Consider the following 19,827-nt stretch of genomic DNA (forward strand, 5'->3'; position numbering starts at 1 on the left):
AGCCCACAGGAGGACGCCATTGAATGTTATCCCCTGGACTAGGCTCCGAGCTGCTGACTGCAAGGTCAGCAGTTGAAGACCTCCAGCTGCGAGCCTGTAAGGACTTCACAGCCCCTGGGACCTGCCAGTGAGCTTCGGGTGCCATGTTGGTGGTATTAGGGCTGAAGGGGAGGGGAGGGGGGGACTTGGCTTCATTGATAACTTAGTCCTGTTGTAATGGCTGGAATGATCCAGACTTTGAGCGGGAGTCAGATGTGCCCTTAACCTCATAGGGCCCTTTCCTAAGGGTGTGTTGTCTAGTCAACCAGAATTGTGCCTTCCCGGCAGAGGCCTGGGTGCTCCCTGGGGCGCTGAGAAGAGTCCCCAGGAGGAGGACACAGCCCAGGGTCTCCCTCCCACCAGCCTTACCACAGGTTCCTTGGATGCACTTGGTACCAGGTCCTGCTGGCCTCTGGTCAGGTGTTGGCTACCCATTTATGCTGAGATGTCAGTCGACGGTGGGGGTGTGTGTGTGTGTGTGTGTGTGCTGGGAGGCACCTGTGACCGGGCCCACAGCAGATGGAGGAGCCGCCTTCGCAGAGCCCCTGAGCCCAGCAGGGCTTTTGACCAGCCCTGGGGGATTTTCAGCTGCCTCCTCTTGTTTACTTCACAACCACTGTTTTTCCCACCCGCTTCTCTCAAAAGGGAGGTGAGTGCACTGTGGAGATCCACAGCCAAGAAGCTACTGCTTGGGGGGAGCACCGAGGGTCTGGTGTTTCTTGTGGGGAAAGGTGTTCCCTGGCCCTTTGGGGTCCAGCAGCCAGTTGTCACTGAGGCAGAGCAGAGCGACTCCATGGGGGTTTCAGGAGCAGTGGCCAGCCCAGCCCAGCCCGTCTTCCAAGGCCCCACAGACCCAGCTCCTGACTTCTGAGCCTGGAGCAGCCGCTTGGTTAACAGTGATGGCCACTGCTTAGCTTCCCAGGACACCTACCTCTCCAGCTCCCCCAAATCCACTCGAACTGCCGCCTAAAGTCTGGGGGTGGAGAAATGTGTGAGCCAGGGATGAGGGAGGGCCTATGGCACCTACCCTTTCCCCCCACCCCCCCCCCACCGCAGGAGAGCCCAGCCCCTGGGTGCACAGAACAATTGTCCCCTGCAGGTGGGCCCTTCCAGGCGGGGTGGCCGCCTGCTCCTGCTGTTGGGGGACAAGGGCAGCCCTGACTGCGGTCTTAAGAGACCGTACCCTTCCAGTGAAAGAGAACAGGGAAAGGCCACAGACAAAGACAGACTTGTAGTTTATTTTTTGTTTTTTTAAATAAATACACTTTACATTAAAGAAAAAGACCTTTGATTTGTAATTTCCACGTTGGGGAGAAAGGGAAGAAAACAAGATTTTTGAAAAAAAACAACGACAAAGAAAATAGAGGGAGTGAACTTACATCCCCAGTCCCCATCCCAGACCCGATCTCCACAGCGCCCACGCCATCGCCCAGCAGCTGGCAGGGCCTCCCCTCTGCCGGAGCGGGACATGGGTCTGGCAGCAGGGAGGCAGCCATACCGGCTTAAAAATCATATATTATATTTATAATAAAATAGTCTTCATCCTCATCAATTTAAGAAACCACGATTTTCTCTTCATTTTACTGCGTGTGTAAAAACGCCCCTGCAGTTCTTTAGGGGCCGTTTCCTCCCACAGATAGTGACGCAGACAGAGACCTGCTGGATATGAGTTCACACCCTCAGTTATAAATGCCTGTTTTTGTTTTTTTTTAAGTTTTATAAAAAACTATTTCTTGTTCTTTAAGTAAAGAACATTATACAAAGAAAATATATTGTGAAAGAGCCCCAGAGGCATGTTTTTTTTTCCCCTTGAGGAAATATATGTCCATCCTTGGGGGAGGGGGGCAGGGGGTGGTGAAGCAGAATAGGGCCGGACCCTGTGGTCTTTGTGGCCTGACGCGTGGGGAAGACCCTCCAATTCAAATGGGACAAAGCCATAGCCGCCTGCACTCGGCCTGCGGTGCCCGGCAGGCAAGCGGGCGGGCGGCCCACCCGGGTCAGGAGGGCAGGGAGGTGCTCTGAAGCCACCTGGTGCAGCGGCTGCCAGCACTCTTGGGTAGGGCGGCCCCCCTCACTCGTTCAGAGATAAGAAGATGTCATCTTCCAGGCCGGAGCTGTCGGAGCTGTCCGCTGAAAGTGAGGAGGGAGAGACCAGGTTACCCACCAGGCCGACAGCCGCTGTGTTAATCACCAGCTTCCAGAAAGAAGAAAACACCAATTAGCTGTGTGGAGCCAGCTCTGGGGAATGTGCTCATTGTTGGCACTGGTCACCCCTGGGAACCCTGCCCTGGTGCCACAGACATGCCTACTCCAGTGACTGCTGAGGGGGGCCGACCACGCGGCCCCCTGGCCTCTGGAATGGGCCAGGCCTGCCTGACCCCAGGGAGTCAGGGAAGGTGATAGGCTGATCCTGTCCTAGGCCAGGCCTGTGGAAGACACCCGGCTCCCCGCCAGGCAGCAGTGCTGTCCACTGGGGTTCATGGACTCTGAGTCCTTCCTGAGTGTGACTCGCAAGGAACACGTTCCCGGCCAGCTGGTGGCAGTCCCACAGGAGGCGCTGCCCAGAAGCAGGTGGTGGGAAGGCCAGGGAGTGGCCGCGGAACCACGCTGCCACGAGAGCCGCCTGGCTGACCGTCCGTCTGCCTCAGACAGCATTAAGACAGACGCACCAGCTCTAGGCAGAGCGCGAGCTGCACCCTGCCTGGATGTTGGCTGAAAGGCCCTGGGTGTGCACTCTGCTTGCCAACGGCACAGGAAGTGGTTGGTGTGCCTGGACGTGGGCTGACCAACCCTGAGCTCCTACCCTGAGGAGAGCAGCTACCAGCCCCGAGTCTTCCAAGGATGTATGGGCTCCAAAGTCTTCGCTCACCCAACACCTCCTTCCTCAAGGAGGGAGAGAAAAGGGGTAAGGTAGAGCCGCGGAAGCTGCTGTAAAGGCCCGCTAGCACACTGAGGAGCCTGGGAGTCAACCCGTGCTCCTGAGACCACACAGCCACAGCACGGCTGCTTGCCTGGCTGTCAGCAATGCAAGCCTCCCCTGCTTTCTCTTCAAAGACTCAGGAGAGGTGCCTCGTGTGTCCCACTCCATGTGCCCCACCTGCCATCCTATCTGACCCTTTGGGCCAACAGCCTGTGCTGGGGCAGGGCGATGCCTCCCCCTCCCCCGGGCCAGGCTTCCTTCCGTCATTGGGCTTTGTTCACCCTCCTAGTTCTGGGCCCAGCCCAAGCCTCAGGGACCAGGGGCTGAACCTTCCCACAGGGAGGGTTTGGATTTCCCTGGAACAGAGACACCTCTGCCTAGCGTGGGGTCTGCACCTGGGTCCTTGGGTCCCTGGGGGTCTGGGCCCCAGATGGCGACGTGCCGCAGGTGTGGCTTTGTCCTCTCAGGCTTCCAACCGCCCTTCAGGGGCTCCTCCTCCCCACGGGGGTGACACGCTCCTGCCCTGAGCTCCGCATGCAGTGGCAGTGGGGGCTATAAACCAAGGGGCAGCACTGGCACTGTGTGGCCTATGGAGAGCAGAACCCAGCACACTGCCCAGGCCCCCAACTTGTCATCCAGGCACAAAGACACCCCCCGATGCAATATGTGAGGGAAGGAAGGCAGGAGCCATGCTAGAGGGCAAGTCCGAATGTGGTGCCTTTATATTCAGATTCAGAAACAGGCGACATCAGCCCCCCACGTCCCACTGTCTACAGCTGTGCTGTTGCCAGTCCCTACCCCAAGGATGCCGCCCCCTGCTTTACCACAGAGCTGTGTCGAGAGGCCCGCCAGCTGCCCCCTAGGGCTGGACTCCGGAGAAGGGACCCTTAAACAAGACCCAAGTGCCTGAGCGTGCGCACACACTTCACAAACACAAGGGTAGCACACAGGTGCAGGAGGCAGAGCGAGGGGGGCGGGAGTCGTGCTTCAGGGTGTCTGCGGTGCTGGGACAGTTAGGAAAGTCACAGTGCCGGCTGCACCGTAGGGCCGTGAGTGCAATGAGCGTCCCTCACCTGTCTCCCTGAAGAGAGTGGAACAGCCCTGTCATGGATAGCCTGGGGCACGCGCCAATGAGGCGCCAACGCCCTACAGCAGCGTGGATAGCACGTGGTGGGGTAGTTCATGGCTCCAGACAGCCTGTGTCAGTGACTACAGTCTGGGGTCCGGTGCTGGCCAGGGTCACTACAGGACAACTGGCTAAGACACACGCCACAGAGATTCCTGAGTGCCACCAGGCCCAGAACAGCGCACGTCTGCTGGGGAACGGATGGACTGCGACTTTCTCCCCACATTTCTCCCAGGTCAAGTCTGCCCTGAAGCAAAGTGGACTGGACAAACTGGAGATCTTCGCTCAGATTCGGGGTGAAGAGGGGACCCAGGGAGTAAGCAAAACAAAAGGCGTGAACACACACTTGTTCCCTGGCCTGACAGAGGGCTCAGCCACAAGCAGACAGAGAGGCCGGCCTCCACGGGGGGTTCCAGCTCTGTGTAACTCAGGAAGGGTTAGGTCACTACCGTGAGGGAGGCCAGCTGTCCCGGGCGGAGACACACCCACTGGCCCTCCATCCCAAGGGCTCGGAGGCCCTGGCAAGCTTCAGCCACACCAGCCCGCCTGTCCTCACGCCTGCAGCCGACAGTAAAGCCCGGCGCCCGTCAGAAGGCTGAGCAGCTGCCACAGACCTCAACGCAAACACCCACCCGACTCTGCAGACACCGCGGCACGTGTGTACGTGTGTGCGTGTGTGCATGAGCGTGCGGGCAGGCTCCGGGCGAGCTCTGTCTCCTTGGGCCATGTACTCACTGTCGCCCAGAATCAGCTCCACCTCCTCGTCCGAGTCCTCGTCCTCGGCGTCCTCGCCCTCCTCCAGCAGGTTGGCCAGCTCCTCGTCAGAGGGCGACAAGTCGTTGTCCCCGTCCTCCCCTGCGTTCTCATTGTTGTCGTCCTCCTCCAGCTCCGCCTCCAGCAGCTGGTCCGTGTCCAGCTCGTCCAGATCGTCTGTGTCCTCGTCGTCCTCGTCATCGTCCTCCTCCTCCTGCTCCTCCTCCTCCTGGGGACAAAGTGTGGGCCCATCAGGACAGACCCACGAGGCCCACGGCTCAGCACGGAGCAGGGGCTGGCTCTCTGGCCTCACCCACGGCGGGACACTGAGCTCTACGATACCCAGTGCCACACACACCACAGGCGTTTTCCTCAGCGCCCCCCAGCGTGTGTTGAACATGCCCTCCGCCCTTCAAGAGACCATCCCAAAGGCAGGAAACAAATCACACAACCAATAGAGGCCTTGCCACTAGGACAGCGGTTCTCAACCTGTGGGTCACGGCCCCTTACACAGGGGCTGCCCAATTCATAGCAGTAGCAGAATTAGTTATGAAGTAGCAACGAAAATAACTGTAGGGTTAGGAACTCTATTAAAGAATCACGGCATCAGGAAGGTTGAGAACCACTGCTCCGGGACCTAGAGTCTAGTGGATCTAGGTGCTCTGGTCTATCTAGGGCAGGCGTCCTCACACTGCGGCCCGCTGAGGACATTGATCCAGCCCGCCGGGTGTTTTTGCCCCATTTGTTTTTTTACGTCAAAATAAGCTATGTGCAGTGTGCATAGGAATTTGTTCATAGTTTTTTTTTAACTATAGTCCGGCCCTACAGCGGGTCTGAGGGACAGTGAACTGGCCCTGCCCATAGGTGCTCCAGCGGGTCTCACAGCCACTCTCTGGCCTATGAGCAGGTGGCAGCGGTGCTGCGGTGAAAACAGGACTTGGTGGCCTTCTCTGCGATCCTGTCAGTGGCACAGACTTCTCAACAACCACATGGGGAAACCAACCCCGTTAAGCAGGGCAGTGGGGCGTGTGTGCGTGCAGTGATGGCTTGTAGCTGGGCCCCAGGGCCTCGAGGACACCCCAAGACAGCTCCCTGAGGGACAGCTTCTGCTGTGTCCCCATGCCCCATGAGCGCTCATGGCGCCCTGGCACATGCAGTGGTCAGGCTGGGCAGTCCTCTGCCAGAGCGAGCGGCTCCATGAGCTGGTGCTGATTCGCGGGCAGGGACTGTTCAGCCAGCTCTAACCCGCTCACAAAGTGCCACCAAGAAAGGAAGGCCCCTTAAAGGGCATTATACCCAGGGCCCCTTATGGAACACGCCGGGAGGAGTTAGCTGGAGCTACCCCAACTTCTAAAGTTCAACAGTTCAGGGCGGTAGGAGATTAAAATCACTTATAACCGGGTTTTTCCTTTAGAAAATCGTCACCAAAGCTTAGCTGGCCCAGGAGAACCGAGAACGTACAAATCAAGAGCAATTCTGGGAAACAGGTTCAACCAGGTCTAAGCCCTGAACTGGGGTCCCCATCCTCCTCCTAGAAGACCTGAGGGACACTGGTCTGGATGGGGAGGGGACTGGTCGGCAGGACTGTACCACACCTGGATACAGACATAACCCCGTCCTCAATCTGGCAGTGGTGGTGACGCAGAGGTGCACAGGACCCACCCAGCAGACAACAGGATTCAGAGCAGACGCTCCAGTTCTGGTGCACGCTCGTGACAAGAGCCCTCTTCCACCCCACCCCACCCGTCCTTCAAAGGGCAGGGGTGAAACTTCTGTGAATGAGCAGCCAGAAAAGGTGAACACAGACTTAGTGGGTGGCATCTGTTAAAGCCCTGGTTCAACTCCACCAGTACATCAAGGGCTTTCTGGATGTAGGAATACGACTTTGTTTTCTACATTGAGTTCGCAAAGACCCCTGCTCTCAGGGTTGGAAAGAGAACTGGAGGAATTCGGAGTAGACTCTGGTGAGATTCCACCTCCCAGGAAGCTTCCCTCACCCAGCTCACCGCGAGCCTCGCCCACAGGGAGCATGGCCGCGCCGCACTCCCAGGGGGCCACGTGACTGAGCGCAGCAAGCACTGCGCCCACAGACGGCGGCAGCGTGAGGCCATCACACGAGCAGCTTGGTCAGGGCTCTACATTTGTCTAGTGCAGCGGCTCTCAACCCGGGGGTCCAACGACCCTTCCACAGGGGTCGCCCAATTCACAGCAGTAGCAAAATTACCGTCATAAAGTAGCAATGAAAATAGTTTTATGGTTGGGGGGGGGTCACCACAACATGAATTATTAAAGGGTCATGGCATGAGGAAGGTTGAGAACCACTGATCCACACAAACTTCCAACGCGCTCCACCTGTGGATGTTGAGAAGGGGAACCTAAGCCCTGTTCCCGCTCGCTCTCGGCCCACAATGCACAGCAGTCCAGGGCGTGTGCTGCCTACACACAGTGCGAGCTCCGGCGGCCCCGGGAGCAGGGCGGAGAGTCCGTCCCGGCGCTCTCAAGGGCAGCTCCACCCTGTCGACAGGCTGGCTGTTGGAAGGTAGGGGTGGGGTGCAGACGTGTACATGAGTTTGCTGGACCGTTCCTGCCACGAATAAAGGCACCAGCAAGGGTGAGTGTCATTTCTGGCAGCCCTCCCTGCTCAAGGTGAACCAGGAAGCACCGTGTCCTGGGGGCAGCCGTGGGGCTCCAGGCTGCTCTGGCTGCGCTCTGCAACCAACACTAATGCCCCTGCCCCGGGACTGTCCGCAGGCCCTCTTACCATAGTGGCCCCCCATCTTTTCCTCCTGACTTCCATGCTCAGCCCTGGGCTCTCAGTATGGGCAAGCTTGGTCTCTGGGTGGTGCAGACAGCAGAGTCACCTACTACCAGCCTGCAAGGCTCATCCCTCACACCCAGCAGGGATAGTTGCCAGAAGAAAGGGCTGGTGACCCCTTCTGAAACACCAGCCCTGGGTTCCGTGCTGGGGCAGGGGCTGCAGCTCTTCAGGCACAAAAGGGGTGACCATCACAAGAAGCCTGCCGTACCAAAACTGAACCAAGGCTCCTGAGCCTCGACCATCCGCACACACGCCCATCTCTCACCCTCCCTCCCACCTCCATGGCTTCACACCAATCTACTGTTGGGTCCCCAAGTCGGGGGCCCCGCTGCTCTCTCCGAGCCCAGGTTCACCAGGGCTCCCTGCTTGGCCCACAACACACAGACTCGCAACAGAAGCAGAGGCCACAGCCACCGACCAAGGCCACCTTCACCGAGCCCCACCCTCGTTGACTATGTCTACGGCTCATGTGCACGAGTAATCATCGGAACTGACATGGGGACACTTTTCTCACAGCACACCGGCCCAACCTCCCCCCACCCCCAGGACCCAAGGTGACAGAAACAGGTCTTGACATCCCACGTCACACAGGTGCTTGGAAAGGCCCCTCAGGCACCACGCAGTGCACCCTTCTCAGCAAGAACTCTGCCAAGATGATCGCCAAAGTAGCTTCTGGTTCTGAACCGCTTTTACTCGGTATTTCTCTCATAAAAGCAATCTCTTAGGAAACCACACCTCTGAGAAACTAGGTGGGCGTCACCAAAACAGTCTGACTGGAACCTGAGCCCACTCCCTGACACGTCAGCATGTCACCTGCTGCGAAGTTTACGTGCCTGCTTCTGGTCTCAGTCTCATTCCTGGTGTAAGCTACACGTCCTTAAGAAGGACAGCTTACAACCAGGCAAAGGCGTGAGAGAGGGCCGCCCCTCTCCCCTTACTTGTTCAATCTCTATGCTGAGAGCTCTTCCGAGGCTGGCCGACAGGAAGGAACGATACAGGAGCCAGTGACCACCACCAGTCATAGGTTGGTGAGGCTGTGAACAACTGCAAACAGGAGCCAACTCAGAGAGAGGCGCCTGGATGCGCACCTGGAGGCGGTACCCCAATCTGTGCGTATGCTCTGCTATGCCAATTCCCAACCCCCACCAGCAGGATCCCTGCCTTGTCCTCTCTCACGGACAGACCAGCTCACACTCAAGTTATGTTCACAGGGAATAAAAGGGTCTCGGGAACGAGCAGCCTCCGCTCTGAGCAGCCGCGCAGGTGTGTAATCAGCAAAGCGCCTGCCGTGCAGCCAGGAGAGCGCGCACAGGAAGGTCAGCACGGCGTGTCCCAATCCCAACGTGCAGTGGAGAAGAGAGGGCAGGACTCTCGCTGAGGCTTTCAAAATGCAAGGTTAACTGTCAATACCTGAAATGCACCGGCGTCTCAAAAATCTCGGGGGAAATGATCAGGTTTTGCTCTTTGGCCTTTCCATTTCCCCAGCAGCCAGAAGCCATCATGAAAGTTGTGGGAGTACTTTTAAACCACACACCTCATGAGGCGCGCGCGCGCACACACACACACACACGCACACACACCCCCCTGCCAAAATGACAATGAACAGGTGTGACGGGACGGCAGGCAGACTTGCAGCTCAAGACCAGGTCCTGAGGCTGCCCCACACACGGGGCATACCATCACCCATCAGGACAGTGGCACTGCTCCTGCCAGCCTGCCATCTCCAAGGCCATTTACACAGCTGGATGAAGGCCAGCTACTCTCGGGGACCACTCCCCTGTCAGCGAGGGCCGTCACTTATGCAGACACCATGGTGGAGCATGGAGCTCTCTGATCAAATGGCTTCCGAGTTGATCTTGCTGAAGCGAAAAAGCAAATTCTAAGGTGTCGGTCGCAGGTGCCTGCATCCCTCGCCAGGTAGGACATGCCTGGAACACCCACAAAGACCTGAGAGCAGGTAACTAGATGAGGAGAGTATTTTGAATAACAAATGGCTCATATGAAAATGAAAAGTATCTGGTTTTCAATCAGGTGAGGAAAATAAGGTTAAAAACAAAGTCGGGTTGGCAGAGACAGTGGGACTATCAATCAGCGCGGCCAGAGTCTAGGAGAGCATGGAGACCAACATAATCAGGAGGAGAGGACACTGCATTCCAAGAGATGCTGTTCCCATGACAACTGCAAACGCCAGTCTGGACCATCTAGCAGTTCTCTGGGGATCCCCCCAACAAGAAAGGCACCAAAGGATCCAGGGCGACTGGCTTTCAGCAGGGAGGCTGGGCCATGGAGTCACCCCCTGAACACACACCTAGCACAGCGAAGCGCAGAGGGCCGTGTGCTCTGCTATGGTCTGACCCACCCCCCTCTGGGTTTGGGTTATCAGTCCTAACCACGTCAGAAGTCCCCGTCCCCCCTCCCCGGCCAAGAGAGTTACGCAGAGCCACAGGAGACTAAACCCCCCTCCTTGGAGCCCAGGCCGGTGAAAGGAGCCCTGGAGTGGCTTCCCCGCACGGCCCCTTCCTTCCACAGCCACACCTCTCCATGGACAGACGCAGCAGGAGTGAGGCAAACCCAAGGTCCGCAGCCCCAGCTGCCCCTGCCTTGGCCCGGGGGACGTGGCCACAGCCGCAGCACTGCGGCGAGTGGGAGTGCAGGGCGGGCGGATCCACACAACAATGCCGTCGCTTCAGAGTGGCGGCTGGGCAGGAGCCAGGCCTCAGGCAGAAGTGAGTGCACAGACAAGGGGTGGTCTGTCCCCCCACCAGGGTGCAGACAAAAACGCTGGACAACTGCACCTTCTCCACCTCCCCAAGGAGGAACGACGTCTGGATCCCCAACAGTGCACCTGAGTGCCTGCATTTAAAAGTAGGGGGGCTCTAAGGAGCCATAAGGAAGCAAGAAGGAAACACTGCTCACTGGGAGACACACCACGTCCACCACGTGGAGCAGGGAGGGTCCAACGACTTGAGTTCCACTCCAAAGAGAGACTCGCAGCCTGTCCAAGGACAAGAGCACTCGCGCTCCCCTGAAAAATCCCTGCCGCAGGTGAAGCAGGGACACCAAGAATCCATCTGAAAGCCATCTATAGACCCCTCCCCTTGCCTGTCTCCTAACTCGCAGCGCTTTAAACCCTGCCGCTCTCTCACCCCCTCAGGCCCACGCGGCTGAGAAGCAGTGCCGGAAGTCCACAGGGCACTGGGTGACGTCGCCTCCGAGTCTGGGGCCTGACTGTTCTTACAAGGTACTGAGAGCATCATTTTCAATAAAGTTCTTGACCCCAGAACATTCCCATGGCACTCAACCAGGTCCAGTGCCCACGCCCTTCCTTTGGGGGTGGGGGTGGGGGTTGGGAGGAGGAGACAGGGAACAGCCCACACGGTGCTCCTGCGTCAGCACACAGCCAGGCCAGCAGTGGCGACAGGCATGCAGAGCCAGGCTCTCTCAGCAGCAAGGCTCCAGAGCTGAGAGCGAGTCCCCGCTGCGCACGCCGAGCCCGTAGGGACGCAGCACCAGAAAGAGCGGGGACAAAGGAAGGGCACACTCGGGAGCTAGAGCCGGGCCTGCTTTATCCTCTGGGTCCCGGGTGACCCAGTACCCAGGAAGGATTCCATTAGAAAAGAACTGCAGGCCATGCCCTCCCCACAGCTGGCAGCGTGCCACCCTCGAGTCTCAAGGAGCACGTTTCGCTGCCAGACTCGCATAACCACCGCCTTCTAGGGGTGTTTTTAAAGAATTCTTTCAGGCGTCAGTCCAGGCAGTTTGGCAGGGGGTGACAGAAAGCTCTCTGACTGACCAAGGCGAGAGGGGATGAGGGCGTGCACGGACACCCAGGTCCATCCAGAGCACCTCTACACCTTAAGGGAAGAGACAGTTAACACCGAGATCCAGGGAGAAAGACGTTTTCCCTGCTTCATTATCTGAAACAAGAGAAAATCAAATTCATTTCCAACTTCCTGTCACTTAGCAAAGCCGGGTGAGCGTGGCCCGGGGCCTGCTCTCCGAAAATCACACCCAGAGAGCCTTCACGCCCTCACAGGCAGGGGCCCTGCAGGGGCTGGACACAGTCATGATCTCCCGTGGAAAGGGTTCTGGATGGAACTGTGCGGCCCCCTCCCCAAACTATGCGTTGCCCATGTTAGCCCTTTGAGCTCTGGGCTGTGGCACAGAGGCAGGATGAGTCCCGGCAGGCGGTAACTCCGGTCCCTCTCAGAGGAGCCTGGACAAGCACGCGAGAGCAGAAGGGGAAAGGAAGTGCCAGGCCTAGTGGGGAGCACCGGGGAGACAACAGAGGAAGCCCCGCCTTCCCCGAGCGCTGGCACCCCAACTCGGACTTGCAGTTCCCTGAACCACCAGAAAATGCACTGTGTGCTACAACACCCCCCCCACCCCCCCACGCCACGCAGCACAGGGGCGCAGCGGCCGCGAGGAAAGGGCTAAGGCTGTGCGGACCACGACGACACCACCTACCTAGAGCTCATCAACGTCTACTTACAAACCTACCCCCTCTTCAAGTCTGTGCCGTTACCCTGAAGACACGCTGTGTTACAGAGCGGGAAACGGTAAAGTGGAGCTTGATACAGGTGGGGCCCATTCTACAGGCATGTGCTTGTTGCCCTACAGAGCTGCTACCCTGAGACCACAACAGTCAGCCCCTGGCACTGAGGAGACTCACGGCAATCCCTGCAAGGACAGCGGAGCCTTGGCGCCTGCAGATTCACCCACGAGGTCCCGGGTGAGGTTCTGTAGGATCATGGCTCTGAGTCTCCGTGACAATGGGCCTTCTGAAGTTGAGACTGACGGAATCTCCAGGACTACTGACCTGGTCCTCCTCTTCGTCCTCGTCCTCTGCCAGCCGCTGCCTGCCCACCTCGTACAGCCGGCATACCGTGTCCATGTTCAGAGTGTCCATGCTGCCTTGGTTCTGAAACAGAGCAGTCACACGGGGCAGTAAGCTTTCAGAGGCCATTCGTGTACCTCACCACGAAGCCTGCCTAGCTCTGAGAACGTGGTGCCTGGGACACAGAGAAGGCTTGAGCCGTGCTCTGCTTAGGACATGGTCCTGCTGACCCCTCACAGCAGGGCTGGCAGCGAGTGCAGTCCTGACTGCTCTGCGCTGAGGGTCTCCGACACCCCACCCACCACTTACGCGAGCGGGCAGGCTACTGCCATGGGACCCACCGTAGCAGCACAGCCCAAGTTCAGAGCACACCTATCCCCAACACAGTGGCGCCGGCGCCGTGTGAAAAGGGAGGGCTCTGCGGCACCCTGTACCTCAATGACGGCCAGGTAGCAGTCTTTGGTGTCTGTGCACAGGTCAAAGATGTTCCGCTTCACATCGATGGTGGCTGGAAAGCAGAACAGTGGCAAACTCAGAACTGGACCACAGCTGTCACCTTGAAACCTCCTTCTTCCCCTCTAGGTGAATCCTCACAGCTACGGCCAGCACTTCTTTGCTCTGAAAGAACAACGCCGGCCTCCCAGGGCCTGGCGAGGGGGCCGCCCTGCCATCGGGTGGATCCTGACTCAGACCGGAGGCTGCGCTGACGCTCACCTATGGGCTTGTAGTCCGTTGCATTAAATGTCCGGAAGGAGGACCCAAAGGGGCTCTTCATCCGCTCCTCCATGAAGTCATCCTCATCGTCTGCTTGCAACATAGCTAGTTGTCGGGGAGAGGGGCAGAAAGAGACAGCACGCTATCAGAAGCAGAACACCTCGTTCGCAGGCGCAGAAAGTATGAGTGGTGTCTCGTCATACATTCACTCTGCTCTGGCGGGCTCCTCCGAGGACCCTCCTGCCCCTGTGATCACGGCAAACCCAATCATCACCCCTGCCTGGCCCCCAACGAGCAGCCCAGCTCAAGGTTACCGTCCGTCTCATCACCGTCCCTCCGTCCAACCGTTTTATCTTTCTTTGCAAGTCACAAGGGAGAGGCATTTCCCAAAAGGATGGAGTGAGGGGAAGAGAGCCCGGAGGAAAGGTGCACACACAGGTCTTACCTCCATACATCACTGTCCCTGTGTGGTTGAACACCACCCGGCACTGATCCAGAGCAGGCACTGTGTGCAAAAGGTGGAAGGTTCGGAGGTCCCACTAGGAGGGTGTTGGTCAAGGAAACAGCATTTCACACAAAACTCCACTCACTAGAGGGGGTGGAGGGATACAGAAACATCAACTTTCCCTAGTGGGCACTGATGCTGGGTAGCAAAGGCCTTCCGTGTAAAGTTGGAAACGCTGCTGAGATCAAGGTCAAAGGAGCGCCTGTGTGCACTGATCTATTGAATACTGGCTCCGAAAAGACCCTCCTGTACCCTCAGGTCCCTGTCAGCCACACGTCTCCTTTCCTCTGGGAAGCAGCCCAAGGAAAAGCTTTCTAAATAGAAACTCAATTCACTGCCTGGGGAATGGGTAGAGAGCCGGGCATCCATATGACCCCGGCACACACACACCCCACCCCCTCAGGGCTACAGACCACGGGTGAGTCTCCGATATTCCTATACTGGTGGGAAGACAAGGCAAGTGTGGGCGCCCGGCCTAAGCACGAGGATACGATCTCGGTGTTGACAATGACCTCCAGGCCGTTGGGGTGGAAGACGCCACTGATGTTCATGTTGAACTTGTCAAACTTGTGGATGGCCTGTGCCGAGCGGACATCCCAGAGGACGCCGTCATTTAAGACCAGATCATCTGTGGGGTTAAAGGTGGCGCAGTTCCTCTTGTAGTTGTTGGCAAGATCTGGGTTAAACAGAGTCAACAGCTTGTTGCCAGTCTGAATATCATAAATCTTTAGAGAAGAAGGGGTGGGAGAGAAAAATCAGACCAATGCATCGGTGACAAACGCAATGAGAAGCTGTGTCAAGTTCCCCCCAAATTACCAAAGCCTGGCACTTTCAATAACCAGAAAGCCCACACCCATCCAAACCTTTGGTTCCCATTCGAGGTTTGAGACCCCTTTTCCCACAAGAAAAGTGTGGGCCCACAGCCCTACAGGGGACAACACTGGAGACACAGTGTGGAAATGCACCCGATCTGATCCCACCTCACCGAGGCAAAACACTAAGGGGGTGTAACAGAACATCAAGGGAACAGTGGTGAGGTCCCCAGGGAATGCTGAAGGTGAACTTTGGGGCCAGGGCATGGTGTCCTAACAGACTAGACTGGAAAACACTCCTAAAGGCCAAAAAATAGTCCTTGACTAACTACAAGCTTTTGTTTCTTCTGTCTTGTTTTGTTTTTGTGTCATTGGTCTGTTGTTGTTTTGATGTTGTTGCTTAGTTTTGCTCTGTCTTGTTTTTGTGCATGTTATTATCTCCGCAGGTCTTGTCTAAATAAGACAGGCTGGATGAACAATCTAGAGGGGAAAACAGCAGGACCGACAGTTCCGGGAGGGACATGGGAGAGGGGGAGGTGGGGGGAAAGGTAATGGTGTTAACAAACTCAGGGACAAGGGAACAACAAGTGATCCAAATCAGTGGTGAGGAGGGTGTAGGAGGCCTGGTAGGGCGTGATCAAGGGTAATATAACCAAGAGGAATTACTGGAACCCAAATGAAGACTGAGCATGATAGTGGGACAAGAGGAAAGTCAAAGGAAATAGAGGAAAGATCTATGTGCATATATTTATAGGTTTAGTATTAAGGTAGCAGATGGACATTGGGCCACCACTCAAGTACTCCCTCAATGAAAGAATACTTTGTTCTATTAAACGGGCATTCTATGATGCTCACCTTCCCGACACAATCGCTGAAATCAAAGTGGGTGGGTGCATAAGCAAATGTGGTGAAGAAAGCTGATGGTGCCCAGCTATCAAAAGAGAGCACGTCTGGGGTCTTAAAAGGCTTGAAGGCAAACAAGCAGCCATCTACCTCAGAAGCAACAAAGCCCACAGAGAAGCACACCAGCCTGTGCGATCATGAGGTGCCGAAGAGATCAGGTATAAGGCATCATCAGAACAAAAAAATCATTCCATTGTGAATGAGTGGGGGAGTGCGGAGTAGAGACCCAAAGCCCATTTGTAGGCCACTGGACATCCCCTTACAGAAGGGTCTCGGGGAGGAGACGAGCCAGTCATGGTGCGATGTAGCAATGATCGAACATACAACTTTCCTGTAGTTCCTCTAGTTCCTTTCATGACCCCAATTCTACCTTACAAGTCTGGCTAGACCAGAGGATGGACACTGCTACAGATAGGAACTGGAAACACGGGGAATCCAGGGTGGATGATCCCTTCAGGACCAGTGGTGTGAGTGGCAATACTGGGAGGGTGGAGGGAGGCTGGGTTGGAAAGTGGAAACCAATTATAAGGATCTACATATAGCCTCCTCCCTGGGAGACGGACAACAGAAAAGTGGGTGAAGGGAGACGTCAGATATGCAAAATATGACGTAATAATAATTTGCAAATTATCAAGGGTTCAAGAGGGAGGGGGAAATGAGAAGCTGATGCCAGGGGCTTGGGTGGAGAGCAGATGTTTTGAGGATGATGAGGGCAATGAATGTACAAATGTGCTTTACACAAATGAATGCATGTATGGTATGGATTGTGGTAAGAGTTGTATGAGCCCCTAATAAAGCAATTTTTAATAAAAGAGCAGTGAGCTGGGATAATAAGGACCAGACAGCCCTGTCCCTTTCAGCAACAGGAAATGTTTTTAAGATGAAAACCGAGAAGTGTCCCACATGTTCCGTATAGTCTTCTTAAGGGTTACGGAGGGTGGAGGTGGGATGGGGTAGAATCCTTTTCTCTTTAAAATTCCCCAATACCCAGAGTTTGGCTGCCCCGAAATAAGCGTTTCTCAAGTCTACACTGTACAGCCTTGCAGAGAGCAGATCTTTCCCATCAGCTTCGACAGGCTGCATCACTTCCAATCTTAACCAAAAAAAGCCTTCCTTTGACAAAGGAACAAGTAAAGAAACAAACATCCAGATCACGCGATCAGACAACTAGCCTGGTCAGTTCACATCAGTGTCACGACCACGGAGGGAGGGAGACCTAACGCCTAAAGTAGTGCGTGGATCACGGCAGGTCCTGGTCCACTCAAACTCACACTCTCTCACACACAGAAAACGCGTGTCAGCACACACCTCAGGAACCATGAGAACAACGGTAGTGAGAATGACCATGCACAGCCTCACATCTGGCAACAGCAGTGTGACTGTACAGGAGTGACATGATGCCAGCAACTTTCAGATGACTCAGAAAACACACGCCTTCACACAGAGAAGATTGAGATGGCAGAACACTCATGCTCAATGGACTCTCGATGCAGGGCAGGCGCACTCACCGTCCTGTCCTGCAGTTTGACTACTGTCACGTAAGAGGCTCGGGGTCCTCCCTTCACTGACCCACTGCCCTGTTTCATCCGTTTTTCAGCAGAGACTTCAAAAGAGTGGTGGACACTGTCTCCACTTCTCGCTCCAGCTCCCAGACTAACTCCGGACAGCGTCATGTTGACGCCCCATGGTGAACCCGCACTCATCCATCGTCCTCGGACTTCTCCACCTGACTTACAAGCCAGGCCTTCCCTTTCCCTGTGGAGGCCTGCCTGTCTTCCCGCCCTCTTCCTTATTCACAACTCCTCAACCTCACTGCCCGCCAGGCCCTGCCTCCACATCGTGCTTTCTCCAGCAGCCTGCCAACAAACCAGGCGCACCTGGGTCAACACGGGGAAAACTCCCATGTGCCTCTCTCCCAGGCTAGATCACGCTCCTGAACCTCCAGCCTGTATCCTTACCTGCCATGCCCGGCCTGCACACCCAACAGCGTCTCAACCTCAGGACTCCAAAACTTCAGGGACCAACCCCGTTGCATCTCATCACCTCCACATGCCCACCTGGAGCTGGGGAGTCCCATCACCACCCTCGTATGGACAGGCACAGCACCCTCCTATGTGAACAGCCCGCTCTTGCCTCTGTCAGTCAGTCAGTCAGTCACGCAGGGAGAGCTTCACATCTAGTTATATATCTTTGCTCCCTCTCACACCAAAGAAAAGGCCCCATTCACAGCCAGCAAGATGCCACCTAACACAGTCCTCTCCGCTCTTGCTCCCTCCCCGATCCCAGACAGCAGCTTTTCCCTCCATCCACCCACAGAGATCTGCGAGACACCACCCACTGCCTTCAGGTTCCGCTTCCACATTAGCCCACTGGTGGAGACTGAGTCCCCTTGAGAACCCAGACAACAGTCACCACCACCGCCAGACATGCCAACAGCCTCCCCAACCCTCCTGCTTAGCTCCATGCAGGGAGGGACTCTCTGCCACATAAATCCTCTTACGCGCTCAAACATCTGCTGCTCTCCCGTCATCCTCCATTTGCCAGATTAAGTTTAGCTCAACCCTCTGACACCCTTCCCACACAACTGAGAACGACCCTGGTCCCTCTCTAAACTCAAACTGCTCTCAGCCCAGGTCTCCCCCTGCACAGAGGCAGCAGCTACGTGAAAGCAGAGTCTCTGACGTACTTACGTGGGCAATGTCCCCTTTTGTGCCTATGACCCGGTCCTGAGAGTGCTTACTGAACTCCACATAGTGATCTTCCGTGAAGGAATGCCTGCGGACAAGCAACACAAGCAGCACTCAGTTGTGCCCTACAGAGCACGTTTCACCAACTGACACGGCTTCTGGCCAACCATGTTCACCCGAAGTCTGGCAGCTCACGGATAGGATACAAGATTAAAATGGAGATTCCCTCCCTGTTTGTCCAAGCAGACCCATGAGAACTGACAGCAATGGCTACTGGGCACAGCTGCCCTCACAGTATGGCCCAGCAGAGAAGGATGCCTGCACACGGCCCCATCTCCGAGGGGCTTCCGAAAACGTGCACAGAACTAGAATGAAGAGATCACGGGAAATCCCCACAAACTTCTGGAAGCCCCTTTATCCCACTCGGTTAGAAAGTTTAGAGATTAAGGGGAAAAAAGTTCTACCGAGGGTGTTCCTGAAATAAAGGAGAAATCAGCAATGACGCGTGGCCTTCCTCCCTTCCCAGAGGGTTTCAAGTTCCAGGACAGGGCGAGCACAATACGCGCCTACCCGGGGAGCAGACACCTACTTCATGTCGAACACGGACTTCATCCCCCAGAGCGCAGACAGGGGCTGGCTCCAAGTAGCAGACGTCAGCAGCAAGGACCCATCCTGCAAGGAGGAGGTGGGCTAAGGTGGGTGACCGGCTGGGTGCTCGCACACAGGCCCAAGCCGATCCCATCAGCATTTCACACACACACAGAACACACGCAGTAGGAACCTGGAAACGAGCGCGCTGTGCCTAGAACACAGGCATGTGAGAGCGAGTGAGCCCTCTGCGGTGGGCAGCGACTCACACAACAGCCCTCCTGTGGGTGGGAATTACGAGGTCAGAGAGGGCTCCTCCACTCGTCACCGTCAGCCCACGCCTCAATCGGCCACACCAGCGTGTCAGTTGCGTGGGGCGTCTTTCCAAACACCACCACAAAAGGATGGTCCCTCTTCACCCCCAGCTCTTACTAGAAATGACAGTGGTGGCAATGACAGGCAGAAAGCAGTGCCATCAGCTACAGCCCACTGGAATCGTGCACAAGAGAGCTTCAAGGAGTTTCTGGAAAATTCCCAACTTTGAAAACCCCATCCTCACCCCCTGCTTCCTTCCGTAAACATCACAGAACTTGGGAGATCTCTATGATACCAAAAGTGTGTGTGTGTGTGTGCGTGTGTCCGTGCGTGTGTCCATGTCCGGGTGCTGGCAAGCTTACAGGACCGGACGGTTATCACTTTCAGGGGCACCCGCCCATCTGTCAGCGCCACTCCCCTTGGTGCAAGGGTGCGTCTGAGCTCACCCTGGAAGGCTCCAGGTGTGTGACGGCCGAGCTGTGACAGTTGTAGCTGGCCTCCTCCTGCCCACTGAACACATTGTAGAGCTTCAGCTGTCCCGTGCAGGTGCCGAGCATCAGGAAGCGCTCCCGGGCTGAGAAGGCACAGCACGTGAAGCCGCTCTCGTCCTCATTGGCTTCCCGGAACACTGAGATGGGACGGAACCTTAGCCACAGGAGAGAGAGAGAGCAAGGTTGTGCAGGGGCTCCGCTAGGATGGGGGAGACGGAGCTTTTGTGCTCAGCACCTCACAGGGGTCCCTTCTCACTGTCAATGAGGGCAAAAGGCCGCCATGGGATTCCCATGCTTAAAACCTAGGATGGATCCCATG

General features: G+C 56.3%; 1 protein-coding gene across 3 annotated transcripts in view; it reads right to left on the reverse strand.

Moving 5' to 3' along the window:
* Positions 1 to 1,262: 1,262 nt before the first annotated feature.
* Positions 1,263 to 19,827, reverse strand: part of DCAF1 (DDB1 and CUL4 associated factor 1) — a 75,698-nt gene continuing 57,133 nt past the window's right edge. Inside the window, exons 15-24 of one of the 3 annotated variants that reach the window (XM_075547438.1) lie at positions 19,464 to 19,662; positions 18,704 to 18,786; positions 18,118 to 18,202; positions 14,204 to 14,437; positions 13,653 to 13,746; positions 13,208 to 13,312; positions 12,928 to 13,001; positions 12,476 to 12,577; positions 4,821 to 5,067; positions 1,263 to 2,169 (exon numbers count right to left, since the gene is read on the reverse strand). In XM_075547438.1, the coding sequence (XP_075403553.1) occupies positions 2,111 to 2,169; positions 4,821 to 5,067; positions 12,476 to 12,577; positions 12,928 to 13,001; positions 13,208 to 13,312; positions 13,653 to 13,746; positions 14,204 to 14,437; positions 18,118 to 18,202; positions 18,704 to 18,786; positions 19,464 to 19,662 (1,282 nt within the window). In that variant the 3' untranslated portion in view covers positions 1,263 to 2,110. Of the gene's footprint in view, positions 2,234 to 4,820; positions 5,068 to 12,475; positions 12,578 to 12,927; positions 13,002 to 13,207; positions 13,313 to 13,652; positions 13,747 to 14,203; positions 14,438 to 18,117; positions 18,203 to 18,703; positions 18,787 to 19,463; positions 19,663 to 19,827 lie in introns of all 3 variants that reach the window. The other 2 variants (XM_075547437.1, XM_075547439.1) reach the window with 2 other exon arrangements.

The sequence above is a fragment of the Tenrec ecaudatus genome, chromosome 4 (assembly GCF_050624435.1).
Source record: "Tenrec ecaudatus isolate mTenEca1 chromosome 4, mTenEca1.hap1, whole genome shotgun sequence".
Taxonomy (NCBI): Eukaryota; Metazoa; Chordata; class Mammalia; order Afrosoricida; family Tenrecidae; genus Tenrec; species Tenrec ecaudatus.